The 16,242-nt window shown below is 55.7% G+C and overlaps 1 protein-coding gene across 5 annotated transcripts in view; it reads right to left on the bottom strand.

Moving 5' to 3' along the window:
• Positions 1–209: 209 nt before the first annotated feature.
• Positions 210–16,242, bottom strand: part of CEP72 (centrosomal protein 72) — a 36,705-nt gene continuing 20,672 nt past the window's right edge. For 2 of the 5 annotated variants that reach the window (XM_001095020.5, XM_078004576.1), the window contains exons 6-12: positions 15,568–15,780; positions 13,520–13,821; positions 12,228–12,363; positions 10,853–11,049; positions 6,827–6,953; positions 3,533–3,644; positions 210–771 (exon numbers count right to left, since the gene is read on the bottom strand). In XM_001095020.5, coding sequence (XP_001095020.4) covers positions 606–771; positions 3,533–3,644; positions 6,827–6,953; positions 10,853–11,049; positions 12,228–12,363; positions 13,520–13,821; positions 15,568–15,780 — 1,253 coding nt within the window. In that variant the 3' untranslated portion in view covers positions 210–605. Of the gene's footprint in view, positions 772–3,532; positions 3,645–5,660; positions 5,867–6,826; positions 6,954–8,209; positions 11,050–12,227; positions 12,364–13,519; positions 13,822–15,567; positions 15,781–16,242 lie in introns of those variants that run through there. The other 3 variants (XM_028849305.2, XM_078004575.1, XR_013418243.1) reach the window with 2 other exon arrangements.

Here is a 16,242-nt window from a genome sequence, read left to right as displayed (position 1 = left end):
AGGGCTTGGGTAGATGTTTTTGCTGTGATATGTTAATATCATAAGACAGTATTTTCAAGGTTTTTTTCCCCCACATCTGTAAGTGTTACTTGTGTTAAGTCTTTGAACTTAATTATTCCCGCTCACCTATCATGGTGCACAGCTTGTTCTATAAAATAACTCAATGACAAACTCAGTTACAATTTGTATACAGCCACTTAAAAAGTAACTTTTCAGAACAATGTATTGGTTTATTAAAGATTGCTTGTTACACAGAAAATTATTTTCTTTAATGATCATACATAGCTCTCTCTCACATCAGGCAGTAAAACACTGCATTTACTTCATCTCAGGATACTGGATAAAAGATTAATGGTCAGTTTGTCTCAAAATATGTCAATGTGTTTTGTCTGAAAACATGCAAAGGGCTTGGAGTAATCATATCTTTTTAGGAAGTGCTTTAGAAAACCATGCTACAGGCCCTGAATACATTCCAAAACTCCTAAATAATTACAAACAGAAGAGAGAACTCTTACCAGCCAGTACACTCAGTAAAGAAGGACAAAGGTGCAGACGATGTCGCTTTAGCAGGGAGCTTAAGGGGCGGCCCAGCTTCTCGGCAGGAGTCAGCAGGCCTGGCAGCCCCCTTGGCTGGTGCTGCTGTGTGGAAACAGGGCCATGGTCTTTTTGAGCTCCTGGTAGCTCCAGTGCATCTGCTCCACCTCGGCTCTGTGCTGCGCCCGCACCTGGCTCAGCTCCTGCAGCAGGTGTTCATTGGTGCTGACCAGGGAGCTGCAGAACGACAGCGAAGCGGCTTCTTGGCACTTCCGTCCTCTCCAGTGGTGTCGCCCTCACCTGCTGGGCCTGCCCACCTCCCTGCACGGGCACGAAGCTGCCCTGGCCCTGCACACAGACCTGTCTCTGTGGCCCCATCACCTTCTGTGTCCCACTGGCTACCGCCCACCTGCCTCCTCCCTTCCCAACCACTGCCCTGACCCCTGGGAGCAGCCTTGGAGGTGCTGCTCACACCTATGGAATGAATGAATGAGCTGAACAGGCTAATGAGTGACTGAATGGCGCCTCTGCTATTCCAGCTACGCCCAGTTTTATGAGAAGAGGATGATAAACTTCATGGCTAGCAAAACAATGTTCTAATTCGAGAAAGGATACAGGGACTGAAATATTTCTAATTCCCAGTCAAATATAGTAATTTTGACATCGTAATAGTGTAATAGAAGAGTCCTAGTTTTTAATGCTTTTGACCATTTTTATTTTAGAAATAAAGTGCTATTGCATTTTACCAACTTTGTCATTTCCAAATTGCCCTGCTCACCCAGTCAGCGATGACTTGAGAACACTCAAGGCATTATAAGTATTAGACAAGGCAAGGCCCACTGACCTCGGCCACATTAGCCGCAGAGATGGGCACCCCACTGACGGGACCACTGTGCAGGGTCAGGCCCTGTTTGCCTGCACACCAAAAGAGCCGCAGGCCAGGACTGGATGAAGCCAGCATGAATCCTGGGGGCAGAAGCCTGATCCCACTGTGTTTGGGAGCCGTGACCCTACCTTGTCCACGTCCAGGACAGTGCTCAAGGAGCATGACCCCCAACTCCACCCTGACCTGCCACAGACAGGCCCGCCAGGTTCCAGGGAGTGACGCAGCCCTGCCCACAACTGTGTGCACTGCACCCATGGCCACCACAGTCCCCTGCCTTCCGCGCCGCTGCATCTCCTCTTGGCCCAGTCTTTTCAGGACCCTTCCCCTCTATAACTTAACTGTGATGGGCCCACGGGGGTCTGTGGCCTTTATCCCGGAAGGGGCAGAGCCTGGCTACACCTATGTCCAGACTGTATTCGAACCCAGGTGAGTGTGGCAGCCTCAGCCTGAGGACTGGGGGAGGGAGGAGGATTGGGAGATGGGGGGAAAGGAAGAGGGAATGGGAGGGGGAGGGGGAGGAACTGACCAGAGCAGCCTTCCCTGCTGAGGCCACAGGAACAGGGGTTCACACAACAGCACCCACAAAACCACCCAGAGCAACCTGTCCTTGCCTCCTCCAGCAGCTCGCCTCTTCCTTTCTGCACCCAGCTTCCAACCACTTCCCAGCACACAATTCTTTAAAGATGAACTAAGATTCTGCCTTGAAGATCCCCTCACACCCAGCCCCCTTCTCACCATCTCCCTATAGCCAGGTGGTAAAGGTGAAATCTCCATGTTTCCAACTGAACACGAACTGCAGTGAAGGGGGAAGCACAGCTGCCCAGGGGAACCAGGTTGCCCCGCCATGCCCGACCATCTCTCATATGCCTGTCTCCCCTGGTCACACTGCATGCAGGTCATATACCGCACAGTCCACAACTCACAGTCCACACTTCACATTCACAATTCAGTCATGCCTCAGTCACAACTCACAGTCATGCCTCACAGTCCACACCTCACACTCCACACCTCACATTCACAATTCAGTCACACCTCACAGCCATGCCTCAGTCACACCTCACAGTCATACCTCACGGTCTACACTTCACAGTCACACCTCACAGTCACACCTCACAGTCACACCTTACGGTCTACACTTCAGTCACACCTCACAGTCCACACCTCACAGTCACACCTCACAGTCCACACCTCACGGTCCACTCCTCACAGTCACACCTCACAGTCCACACCTCACGGTCCACACCTCACAGTCACACCTCACGGTCCACACCTCACGGTCCACACCTCACGGTCACACCCCACGGTCCACACCCCACGGTCCACACCTCACAGTCACACCTCACGGTCCACACCTCACGGTCCACACCTCACGGTCACACCTCACGGTCCACACCTCACGGTCCACACCTCACGGTCCACACCCCACGGTCCACACCCCACGGTCCACACCTCACGGTCCACACCCCACGGTCCACACCCCACGGTCCACACCTCACGGTCCACACCTCACAGTCACACCTCATAGTCACACCTCACGGTCCACACCTCACAGTCACACCTCACGGTCCACACCTCACAGTCACACCTCACGGTCCACACCTCACAGTCCACACCTCACAGTCCACACCTCACGGTCACACCTCACGGTCCACACCTCACGGTCCACACCTCACGGTCACACCTCACGGTCACACCTCACAGTCACATCTTACAGTCCACACCCCTCACAGTCATACCTCACACTCACACCTCACACTCAGGGTCGATACCTCACAGCCCACACCCCACGGTCACATACCTCACAGTCCCATCTCACAGTCCATGCCTCACAGTCACACCTCATGGTCAGAACTCACATCCACATCTCACAGTCACACCTCATGGGTCACACTTCATGATCCATGCCTCACACATCCAACAGCAGGAAGGGCCTCAGTTTTCAGAGAGGAAAGTTTATGGAAGTTTCAAATCAGCAGTGGGTCCTGGATATCATCGGCCAAGACTCAGGAGCTGCTCCTCTGTGCCTTCTGGGTGTGACCCAGTCCGGCCCCACCCTCCCTGTGCCTGGGCCTTCTCCCCTCCGGGGCCCACCCAAGCCTCATGGGCAGGCACCTGTGGCTCTCCTGCAGCATCTGCGTGAGCTCCTGGATCTTGTCGTAGTGCTCCAGGTGCTGCTTCAGTTCCACAATCTCACCACACAGCCTCTTCACACTTGTTTGAAGTCCTGAAAGAGAAAGAAATAAAAAGTACCATTATTTAGTAAAACTCATTCATGCATTTTGAAAATGAAAACAATTCTACAATTAAACTAGATCTTGGTTACCACAAAAAGAATATAGCTAGAAAAGATCAGTTTTAATGAGACTCAAAGACAGGGCAAGCATGAATGCCACGGCCCCACCCTGTGCTGCTTCTACCCTGGGCCCTCCCCAGGCTGAAGCTGTGTGGTCTGCCCTCCACAGGCCCCCACGGAGCCACATCCCTGTGTGAGGGCAGGGAGAGGCAGCACTGGCTGGCAGCCCCTCCACTGGCCTGTCTGCTGGTTTCTCCTCCACCAGGAAGCACACTCTACCCCTGAAGGGAGGGCCTGTGGGTTTCGGGAAAAGCACTAAGCAGCCCACAGTGGCCACAGGTCTCCCAAGTGCCCTCTGACTCTGCATCCATCAGTGACTGAAAATGTGGCTGGTTTCCATCTACTAATTCCCGCCTGTTTCTGGATTTCCAGTGCAAGAGGAAAAGAGAGATAGTATTTAGTGGCTCCCCAGATCCAAACATGGGATACAAATAAACCCACACGTAGACACACTCTTGCAAAACCACACATGACAGAGGCAGTGAGAGAGCCGGGGGGGGGAAGGTGGTGGGCAAAGGTGACGGTGACACCGATGGCAGGCTCTTCTCACCCACGAGGCAGCAGTGCCGCAGCAGCATCCACAGTGTAAAGGCCACGCCACGTGGAGTCTATGTCCACAGACATGTTCACAGAGGGCAGGAATGAAGGAAACGCAGGGTGGCACAGTTTCGGGACCTTCCAGTCCCCATGGTGGTCAAACCAAGAGTCCTTAGATGGCAAAACCAGAACCCCAAGGACAACACTACAGCATCCCAGGGACAAGGAAGCCTTGGGACCCCAAACACAAGAGGCTGGGACAAACCCCCAACGGCCACAAGTCACACATCACGTCCACTTCTGCGGGGGTGAGGCAGCCATCAGCAGGGGGTGGCCGTGGCCGTCAGCTCTGAGAACAGGACAGCCCCCAAGTGCCCTTGCCCTCTTGGGAAACCCAGTGGGCCAACCAGGAAACCACAGCCCTGCCCCTCCCATGAGGGTGAAGCCAGGGGCCCCCGTGCAGTCTGGAAAAGCTGAGGCAGCCCTGCGATCCCCCAGAGCTGACCTGCCTGGTCCCTTCGACAACAGAGCCTGCACCAAGAGGAACAGCTGGTGTGGGGTCAGGGTCAAGGTCAACCAGGACGACGGCATCAGAGAAGGGTGGAGGAGAGAACAGGGCCTGAGAATCCCCAAAAGGAGACTGCCCTATCCTTGATCCATGAGGTCAGAAAAGGTGCCCTGACCCTGCCTCCTTGAAATTCAGAAGCATAATTTTCATGTAAAAAGAAGCAGAAAGTACTGAAGCCAAATCCCAGTTTCTGTAAGGCAAAAGGTCAGGGCACAAGAACAGCCCTACCACAGTGAAAGCCACACCCCAGAATGGACCCACACCAGAACCACTGTTTCAAAATAAGCTGAAGACAAAAAGAAAATGACAGAAGAAACGAAAAACAACGTAAGTCACAATCAGAAATGTCAGAAAAGAGAGGTCTGAACTCGGGGAAGAATTAGCAATAAAATAAAAAATTCACACGGCAAGTGAAGTTGCTAAGAAGGAGTGTAAGGGAAAGTCCAGCAAGTCCTCGCTTCGTGCTGATGGTTCCGGAAACGGCCACAAAGCAAAGCAACCACCGTAGAACGAAGCCGAATTCACCATCCACACAGGCTGCCGACGGGAGCAAGAGTGACGCTCCCACAGCAATTTCTAGTCACAAGAACATCACCAAACCGCCAAAGACCAAAACACCTCTAATAGTAAACATTAAAATAAATGGAAGCAATGCATACATTTAAGACCGAGTAATAGACAAGTTAGATCATAATTTACTGCTGCAGCCCATCCCAGCGGCTCAGGGCGTGAAGCGGGGACCAGCCCTGATCAGACGTCATCGCACGGCGGGCGGCTCGTACCTGCGCTCACTCGGGACGGGACGGGTCAGACACGCCAACGCCCTGGTGTGCACGGCTTCGGGGCATGGGAGGACACCAGCGCCCCCAGAGAAACCACGGAGCCGGGAGAGCAAGCCACACACACAGTTCTCCCGGGCAGAGAACCGATTGTTTTTTCTCATCACCTTTCCGACGAAATGATGTTGAATGAACAGTTATTCAAGGACCTGTTGTAAACATAACAATGTCTTAAAGAAACAGAAGATAGAAAAGCAAAATTTGTAAATAAAAAAGAAGACTCTAAGGAACTCTTGCCACTCAATAAAACCACCCAATAAAAACCAACAGGCGAAAGATGTGAGGAGACGCTGCCCTAGAGGACAGAGCGGCCACAGGCCTCATCTGCAGCTGCCTCCCTGCCACAAAGGCCACGGCTGGTTGGGACAGACACCATGAGGCCCACGCGCCCTGAAACAGTTACTACCTGGACTTTAAGAAAAAGCCTGTGAGCCCCTGAGAGGTTAGACCAGGAAAAGATGCTCCACTGGTCATTCTCAGGGAAGTATGAGTTAAAACTTCCAAGAAACTCCATGCCACACCGAGAAGGTTACCATGGACAGCAAACTCCATCGGCACTTCCTTATTTAAAATCCAGGTATCTGAACTTGAAATACTGAAAACACTTTTGTAAAAATAGCAAAATAGAACAAAAAAAGTGAAGAGAGGGAAATGAGAAAGATCTGGATCTGGATGAAACAGTGACCACAGCAGGCCTGCTCGGGAGAAACACGGGTTCACCAGAAATGCAACCCGAATCTGTAACGCTGAGACGCTGGGCAACAGGCTCATTCACCGATTCGACGGCAGCATAACCGTGGGAGGACGCCAGACAGGAGCAGCGAATCCCACAGTGACCAGGCCGCTCCAGCAGCTGCAGCCCTGACACCCTGTGCTGAGGGGAGGACGGCCGGGCAGGGGGAGGACAGAGGTGGCCTTGCCTCCCACATCCACGCCAGGACTGCCCCAGACACGCGTGTGTGCCATAAACTCTGGCCGAGGCAGCCTCCATGCCAGCTAGCAAGGCAGGGACTCGGCTCCCCACTTACCAACTGCATCTGCTGCTGCTTGCCTTCCTCGTTACCTAGGCACATTTGAACGCTTACAGTTTACAAAATGACCAAACTTACCAGCAATCTGTAAATTTAACGTGGCTGCAGTGTCTGCACTCTTCACTTCCTTTTTCATACTCAACAAAAGCGATTTTAAGCTACTGTTCTCTTCCAAAGATTTATCTAAATGTTGTCTTAAATCATCCTGGGGACACAGAAAATACACTTAAAATGCACAAGTCAAATTCAGTAAAATGTGTATAGAAAATAAAACTGAAACCTTCTGTGAATCTCCAGAGGGTTCCTTCTGCATACTTGGAGTCACGATGCGAAAGGCAATAATTCGGTTTCATGGCACATCTCCCTGCCCCCAGCCCGCCTGCCCAGCCCTGCAGCACCCTCAGGGGAGGGGGTGAGTGAGGAGAGGGATGGAAAGGAGCGCCCCAGCCCCGTGAAAGCCCCACTCCTGAGTCTCCCTGAAGCATGTGCTCCAGCAGGACCCGCAGGCCTGATGCTGGGCAGGGCAGCGGGTGGTGGCTGGGGGAGCCCTGCCTCTCCCAGGACGCCCTCACAGACACTGTAGGTCCCAGGCCTTGGTGCCAGTGTAAGGCACAGGTGGCCCTGCAGGAACCCCCTTTTGTTCTGGCTCCTTTCACATCCTCAAAGTATGGAGAAGACCCAGAGCACAGGACGAGCTGTCATCAAGGAGGGGAAAGGGCCATGCCTGTAGCCACACGGCAGCCTCTGGGTGCCTGGTGAGGTGTGAGCCATCCAAGCTGGCCCCAGGGTGCCTGGTGAGGTGTGAGCCATCCAAGCTGCCAGCAGCTGCGTCCAGGGTCCCCAGGGATCCAGGCTCACCAGGCTGCTGCTCTCTCAGGCACCAGCAGGCACATCCTGGGGCTGGGGGTGCTGAGCAGACCCCAACTCACTGCCACCAGGGGAGGGAGCGCCTGAGTCTGTAGAGCAGAAGCCTCGTGCTGGGGGTGTCTCCACTTTGTCCTCCACTCAGGAGCCCACCCGCCGACAGCCCCCTCAGCACGCATGCGCCCGCCAGGCCCCCAATGCCCATGGTGAAAGCTGATCACTGGGTCTGAGACCGTCCCCCTCAGGCTTATCCTGGCCAGTTCTTCATTTCACAGCTTCTGCCAAGGTGTCTGCTGCAGTGGTGCCAACCAGCACGACCTGCCCTCCACGCAGTGCTTTGGGTCGTCCAGAAAGCTCCTGGCAGCGTCACGTCTCATGGTTTTGCCTCCCAAGGACGCGGTGAGCTCTTAAGGCAGGGCTGTGAGCTCCCAGCTCTTTTTCATTAGTTTCTTTGAGGCAAAGTCTTGCTCTGTCGTCCAAACTGGAGGTCAGTGGAGCAATCACAGCTCACTGCAGCCCCCAACTCCTGAGCCTCCTGCCTCTACCTCCCAAAACAGCTGGGATGACAGGAGGGTGCCAGTACGCCTAGCTAATTAATTTTTACTTTTTGGAGTCTAGGCCACAGCAGGCGCAGGGAACAGAGGACTGACTCCACCCAGGCTGGGCGCAGCCCATCTGCCTCGGAGGCCGTGCCAGGCACAGCAGCTGGGAGTGGGGCCACCTTTGCCTCAGGACACTGGACTGCAGCTTCCGAAGGAAGCATGTTCGAGGTTGATGCGACCGAGGGATGAGCGTCCTCACGTGGCAGAGTAAACTTGGGTGCTTCTGGAGTGACAGATGTGCGCCTCCCTGGAAGGCAGCGCCCACCAGCCTGCCTGGCTGCTCCCTCTGCGGGGTTCCTGACTGTACTGACTGCTCCTTACCCACGAGGCCTGGGGCTGCCAGATCCTTCCGATCACTCGTCCTGACAGGGAACCGAGGCTGCTCTGTCCTGTGGCCCAGGGCTGCCCCAAGGGACAGGGTTGGGCAAACTGCAGAGGGCGAAAAAGCAGGCGTCCACAGCAGCCACAGCTGCACGTGACTCTCACCCCTGGTGACACTGGCGCTCAGCACACCTTTGGGCTCCACCTGGTCTCAGGCTCAGCAGGGCAAGGGGTGTGCCCGGCTGCGTCCCACAGAAAAGACATCACCAGTGATGGCGCCCAGCTCACTTTCCAGACAGCGGGCCAACGTGTGTTAGTACAAAGGCTTCCAGACCGGGGGCCACGTGTGTTTAAATACAGAAGCTTCCAGAGAAGGGGCCACACGTTCTTAAATCCAGAGGCTTCCAGACGGGGGCCACGTGTTAAACAGGCTTCCAGACGGGGGGCCACGTGTTAAACAGAGGCTTCCAGACGGGGGCCACGTGTTAAACAGAGGCTTCCAGACGGGGGCCACGTGTGTTTAAATAGAGGCTTCCAGACGGGGGCCACGTGTGTTTAAACAGAGGCTTCCAGACGGGGGCCATGTGTGTTTAAACAGAGGCTTCCAGACGGGGCCACGTGTGTTTAAACAGAGGCTTCCAGACGGGGGCCACGTGTTAAACAGAGGCTTCCAGACAGGGGCCACGTGTTAAACAGAGGCTTCCAGACGGGGGCCACGTGTGTTTAAACAGAGGCTTCCAGACCGGGGGCCACGTGTGTTTAAATAGAGGCTTCCAGACGGGGGCCACGTGTGTCTAAACAGAGGCTTCCAGACCGGGGGCCACATGTGTCTAAACAGAGGCTTCCAGACGGGGGCCACGTGTGTCTAAACAGAGGCTTCCAGACGGGGGGGGGGGCCACGTGTGTCTAAACAGAGGCTTCCAGACGGGGGGGGCCACGTGTGTCTAAACAGAGGCTTCCAGACGGGGGGGGCCACGTGTGTCTAAACAGAGGCTTCCAGACGGGGGGGGCCACGTGTGTCTAAACAGAGGCTTCCAGACGGGGGCCACGTGTGTTTAAACAGAGGCTTCCAGACGGGGGCCACGTGTGTTTAAATAGAGGCTTCCAGACGGGGGCCACGTGTGTTTAAATGCAGAGGCTTCTGGATGGGGGGATGGGGACCCACGTGTGTTGAAATACAGAGGCTTCCAGATGAAGGCCACGTGCTGAGGCTTCCAGACCCGGCCGGGGGCGAGGGTGGGCGGGGCATGTGCGTTTAATCAGAGACTGCCTGTGTTGTTTTGTCATCTGTACTTTTTCTTCTCTAAAGAGGAAGTGCTGTGTGGGATCTCTCAGATGTAGGTTCCCATGAAACAGATAGTATGTACTTGTCAGATAAATTCAGAGGCAGTTTTCAAAGCCGTCCCGGGCCGACTTCACTCCCATTTTACAGAGGCTAACAAGGCCCCTCTGGGTGTGCACCTCCTCACACGGCTCTGCCCTCATACCAGGACTCCCGGAGGGCGGCTTCTGTCTGGGTGTGGCTCTCTGACCACCAGTTCCCTGTCCTGAGGACGCCAGCAGCCCATGGGGAGGCCCTTGCAGTGTGGAGGGAGCCTGGGAGGATCCTGCCCCATGAGGCCTCAGACGAGACGGTGGCCCTGGCCCACGGCTGAGACGGAGCCAAACGCGCCTGGCTGAGCTGAGCTGAGCCTCAGGCCCGACCCACAGAAATCCAAGGGGATAAATGTGGGTTTTCAGCTGTTCATTTTGGGGTAACTTGCCCTGTAGCCCCAGCTCACCATGGAACACTGGCCGTCATCTCCTTCGTAAAAGGAGAGTGGCCTCAGCTGTCTCCAATTCGAGGCCCTGAGAGACGGGTCAGCAAGACAAAGTCACGTCCAGGCCTGGCTCCCGCAGCGCCCAGCAGCGCCCGGTGGTCTGGGGGAGGACGCACAGGCAGGGCAGCAGCAGGGACCCTGCGATCACCTGGTACACTGGACCTCTCGGGAGGGGACGGGGGAGACTGCGCCAGAGGACAGGGGACTAAAGATCGTCTCCAGCTGGCATCACCCCTGCCCGCCTCCCCAGCCCAGCCCCTCCAAGGAGAGAAAGTGGCCAGCGCCACTGCTGTCTCCAAAGTGCTCCAGGCCTGTTGTGAGACAGGGCAGGCCACGTTCCTGGGGGTGGCCGGGTCCTGGGCAGGGAGGGGAGACGTGGGGCTGCAGAGATGGTGGTTGGGACAATGTGGCCTCAAGGAGCTGCCCTCGTTCCTGGAAGTCAAAGCCGTGTTTCCCCCAGTCACATGGACACGGACATGGTGCCAGGGCGGGCTCACCAGCTCCTGGCGTGTGCGTTGCAGCTCTGCCGTCGCCTCGCTCATCTCCCGGGCGTGCCGCTGCTGCTGCTCAGCAAGGCGGCTTTGCAGGGACTTACTCTCCAGAGCCAGGGAGCCGACGTCTGCACCCACCGTCGCAGAGCCGTCCTGAGCCGCTGTGAATTCTTCAACAGATGACAAGATGTGTCTTGCCTGAGCTAGGAGTGAAAATCAAGTATTACATTAGCACTCAGGCTTAAAAGATGACATATAAACAAAATCAGCTCAGTATGTTTTGAATCTCACAGACGATGCTTCAAAAAGACGGCAGGCAGGGAGGGGGCAACGGGGTGTTGGCGCCACAAAACCACCTCAGGCTCTGTGCGTCCACACACCGGCAGGGTGGGAACTGAAGAAAGAGAAGAGGTAACCCCAAGAAAAGGGGCAAATAGGGGCCGCTGCGTCTCAAGGTTTCAGAGGCACCGCCGCAACTCGCTGCGTCTTCCACAAGCACCAGCCGCCCCTGTGTGGAAACCGCAGTGCAGACGCCAGCTGGCAACCCCACACTGGGACAGTGGCCTGGGCCTGGGACAGTCCCCCTGCCACCAACGACAAGCTCAGGAGGCTCCGGCAGGACACCAGCCTAGGGAGAGGGCAGGTTTACGGGGCTGGGGTCCGGGTGGGCTTCGACTGCAGGGCGTCCTCATTCTAGGAGCCGAGGGGCTACGACACTGCGAGAGGCACTCAGACAGCTCAGAGCTGTGCCCAGGGTCTGCCGGGAGAGCACACTGGCAAGGCTCCTGAGGGACACACACAGCCACACCCCAGGCTGCAGGACAAAGAGAAGGTGCCCCCAGGGACACGGCATCTCCTGGTCTCCCAGTGTGACCCCGGATGAGGGAGGCCCCAGTGTGCTCATGTAGGGGTTGCCTGGCAGAATCAAACAGACCCAAGTCCTCTCTGGGGAGGGACCACCCTCCTGGGCCCCACCCCGACCAAAAGCTCTGCAGTCCAGGCCCAGCACAGGCCACACGTCCACGTCAGGGGAGAAGATGCTGAGCAGCTTCCAAACTCCAAATCCCCACGTGAACACAACCTTCAGAACCAAGCCCCTTTGGACAGCATTTTGAGCAAAACAAGGTCACAGGCCCCCAACACCCCAGACCACAGCGGGGGACACACAGGCCCAGGCCCATGTGGTGCCTCCCAAGAGCCCTGGCCGCTGTGAGAGGCGGAGACTGCCAGGGAGGGTCCAGGTGTGGGACCACCACACGCTTGTGGGAGGGGACACAGGACACCTGGGGCTGAGATGACTCTCAGGTCACCACACGCCGAGGACCCCAGAACCCACACAGACGCTGCCTGGAGGGCAAGATCAGCGGCCACCCTGACTCACTGAGGAATGCCTCGTTGCTGTGCAGGGACCTGCAGCCGCCCCAGCTCCTGTCCACCAGGTCCAAGAGCGTCTCCAGGAGCGCCGCCTGCAGGGTCGTCTTCTTCCCGGGTAGAGCCGAGTGTGACCCAGGAGATGGCTGTGATGGAAACAAAATCATGAGGCCAGTGAGTCAGTGTGGTAACTGAGGTCCTGAATGCCAGCAGGTGCCCCGAGCACACCCTGGGATGCCTTCGCACCACGGAGGGGAGGGCAGGTGCTGTGAGGCCCCAGCCCTGAGCTAGGTGGAGGGCGGCTTAGCAGTGCCTGCCCAGTGAGGCTTAGCCAGGTGCACCGGTCCTGGATGAGTGAGGTCTCGATGACACAACAGGACTGGGCCCACACATTCCCAACTCAAGCAGGCCCCAGACTCCTTCCCTCAACCCAGACAGGGAAGCGGAAGACACGCCCAGGCCATTGTCGGAGCCTGCGCTGAAAGGGAGCCGCCCGGAAGCAGCCTGCGGCCACGGTCAGGCGCCCACGGTCAGGCTGGCAGCGTGCCAGACGCTGTCCCCAGCAACGGCCCAGAGTCAAACAATAACCCTGAAACAGACCACCCGCCTCCCCCATTTCTGCCTCCCTTCCAGCTCAGGACCTGCCGGGGACGTCAAACACGCCCCACCCAGCTCTGGAACCCCCCACCCCGTGCTGCTAGGGAGCCGCCTCCAGCTCCAGCCATGCCTCCCTCCCCGTCCCACAATTCCACACCTTCCCGCTCCTCTGCCTGCCCGGGAGTCTGAAGCCCTCGTTGTGGTAAGCACCAAGTGAACAGCCCCTGCCTGTTCCCCTCTGGGGGGTCTGCGCGCATGTCTACAGCAGGTGTGTCTCAACGCCTCTGACTGGGCCTGTGCCAGTCGTCCCCCCGGCCTCTAGGCCACCCTGAGGACGGAGGAACTCGGTCTCTCATCACAATGACCTCCAGGATCCTCCCTTCACGACAGGGTCATCAGTGGCTCAGCCGGCCAAGATGCCCGACTCCAACTTTGGAGACAAACGCCCCGTACGCCATAAGGCAGAGTCCCCCCTCTCCACCACAGGCTTCCACTCAGAACAGCACTGCAGGGGCAACGTGTGGCACAGAGGCACACGTCCAACAAAACCCAGCAGCAAGCGCCCTGGAAACCTAAGTGTGATGGTTCCCTTTATCCTGGGACACGGTCAGTGCCATAGGCGTAATCACGGCATTGCCAAAGCCGTACCACCCCTACATTAGGAACAGGGCACCGTGGGCCTCTGCCCCCCAGCCCTTCTCTCACCTCTCTGGTGTCGGTCATGCCCCGAGACCTCTGCTCCTCAGTCTCTGAGGCCTCAGGCTGAGACAAGGTCCTCCCACTCCTGCTTCCTGAGCTGTTCTGTCTGCTCAGGCTCTCCTCGGCCACGGAGGACCCGTGAGTTCTCTCCAGGCAGCCCAGACCCTCCTGGTCTGAAAATGCCTGGAATCTTCCACCAGGCATTCTTCGCTTCCTGCACTTTCCGGGGGCTGGCAGGGAACCAGGCACCATTTCCGCTGACAAATCCAACTTCTGAGAAGAGGCCGAGTCCTCAGTATCTACAGAGTCTGTAATACAGAGAGGACGGGGCCCGCGTCAGGCCAAATTCTCTGGGTGCAGTGTTCGGCACTGTAACTTTTAAAAGGCATGCGTGTGCCCATGTACATACGCACACGGGCACACACACGCACTTACATATGTACACGCATACCCATCCATGTGCATATACACGTCCGTCCACCTGCACAAAGACACACGCAGAGGGAGGGTGCCGAGGGAGGAAGGGGCACACTGGAGCACACATGCTAACACGCGAACTCTGGGGGAGTCTGGATGAAGCAGACAGGGACCGCCCAGCTCAGCGTGTCCACCCCATGATGACTGACATGCAATACGCTTCAACAAAGCGTTCCAAACAACATCTAAGGACACATCCATCTCTGAAGACAGGCGACAGACTCAACGGTCCATAAAGTGGTGGGTCCTGTGCACAGTGCTGACCACGAAGGCCCCGGGACACACAAGCCCCAGGGGAGGGTGAACTTGTCTGTGGAAGGACAATGAAGGCGGGAGAAGGCACCAAACGGGCACAGCCCTGGCCTCCACCACAGCCTGCACAACTCAAGATGACCCACCACGTCCTGCAGTGGCTGAGAGACAACCTGGCTAGTCCCCTGCTCCTCACCAGCCGGGCATGAGCGAGCTTCCAAGAGGTGCCAGGGTCACTCGAGACGAGGCTTCTCTCTTTTTCTGAGATGGAGTCTTGCTCTGTTGCCCGGGCTGGAGTGTAGTGGTGCCATCTCGGCTCACTGCAACCTCCACCTCCCGGGTTCAAGCGATTCTCATGCCTCAGCCTCCTGAGTAGCTGGGACCACAGGTGCCCACCACCATGCCCAGCTAATTTTTGTATATTTAGTAGAGACCTGGTTTCACCACGTTGGCCAGGCTGGTCTTAAACTCCCGACCTCAAATAATCCGCCTGCCTCGGGCTCCCAAAACGCTGGGATTACAGGCGTGAGCCGCCGTGTCCGGTCTGCTTGCGGCAGGAGCTTTTCTGACACTCACTCCACACAGGTGAGCGTCACATGGTATCACGTGACGCTCTCGGTTCACTTTTCTCGCCTTTGATTTTCAAAATGTAGTTACAGCCATAACCTAGGCCCATACACATAAAAGAAAGTGTGTGTGCGTTGGTGAGGGGTGAGGGTAGGGAAGAGGGAGGGTGTGCACACACACACGTGCAGAGAAAAAGCACCTATTTACCAACCATGAATCTAAACCATGAATGGATTATAACTTTCAATGTGCTGCATTCTTTCCAAAGACATTTTGGAGGGTTCCACAAACAAATACAAAGAGAACAGGAGAAATTTCATAGTGAAAGCAAACATTGTGAAAAATATTTAACTACTTAAAAAGGAACTGAAGGGAATAAAAGTTGACAGGGATTTCACGTTGCTACGGTTTGAACGAATCCCCCAAAGTTCCTAAGTTGGAAACTTATTGCCATTGTAACAGTATTAAGTGGAGGGCCTTTAAGAGGTGATCAGGTCACAGGGCCAGCCCTCAGGGAGGTAGGAATGCTGTATTGCAGGTTTGGGGTCCTAATAAAGGATGAGCCTGGCTCCATTTCTCTGTCTTGAGCTTGCTGCCACCTGCGCCACGGGAGGACCAGCACCAGGTGCCAGCACTGTGCTCCTGGACTTCCCAGCCTCCAGAACCACGAGCCACCTAAGCTTCTGCTCTTCATAAATTACTCAGTCCGCGGTTTTCTGTTACAGCAGCAGAAAACAGACTAAGACACGTGTAAGTACCTGGGTCTGGGGTGAAGTACATGTGTGGCCCGGGAGGCCGGGAGGCCTCCAGCTCTGCTCCGTAAGGTGGCAGGAACTCTCCACGGGGCCGGCTCCACGGCGTCTTCTCCAGACAGCACCCTCTGCAGCTGCTCCTCCTCGTCTCATGGCCCTGCCTCCCGGAGTCCCCACACTGGTACTGTACCAACTGCGGGCTCAATAGATGTCTGGATTCTGTTTTATTAAAATATTGTAAATAAAACATTTCATAGAGTATTGTAAAAATTTTATTTCATTAAAAATTACATTTTAAGCTTCTGAATAGCATATGGTATCTGTTAGACTGAGGGGTTAATCACGTGCTGGTGACACTGGAGTGAATCCACAGTGACTCCTAACAACAGGAGAGCTGGGAACTGGGAACTGGCACCACTTGCCTGCGTGACTCAGGACAAGGCAGCAAGAATCAAGCCACATGAAGTGGAGCAAAGTCAGACAAAATGATGCACAAAACAGAAGACAGAGTCCAGACAGTCTCAGGTCAAAAGTGTCAAGTAACTAAATGAGGAAAAAGAGTCTTTTCAACAAAAGGCATCAGAACAACTGAATGTACTTCTGTAAATGACAGGCAACAGAACAACTGGATGTACAGTCATTCCTCAGTCCCACAGAGGACTGGTTCTGGGCAACCCCCAG

The sequence above is a fragment of the Macaca mulatta genome, chromosome 6, assembly GCF_049350105.2.
Source record: "Macaca mulatta isolate MMU2019108-1 chromosome 6, T2T-MMU8v2.0, whole genome shotgun sequence".
Taxonomy (NCBI): Eukaryota; Metazoa; Chordata; class Mammalia; order Primates; family Cercopithecidae; genus Macaca; species Macaca mulatta.
This window is presented reverse-complemented; position numbering and strand designations above follow the sequence as displayed.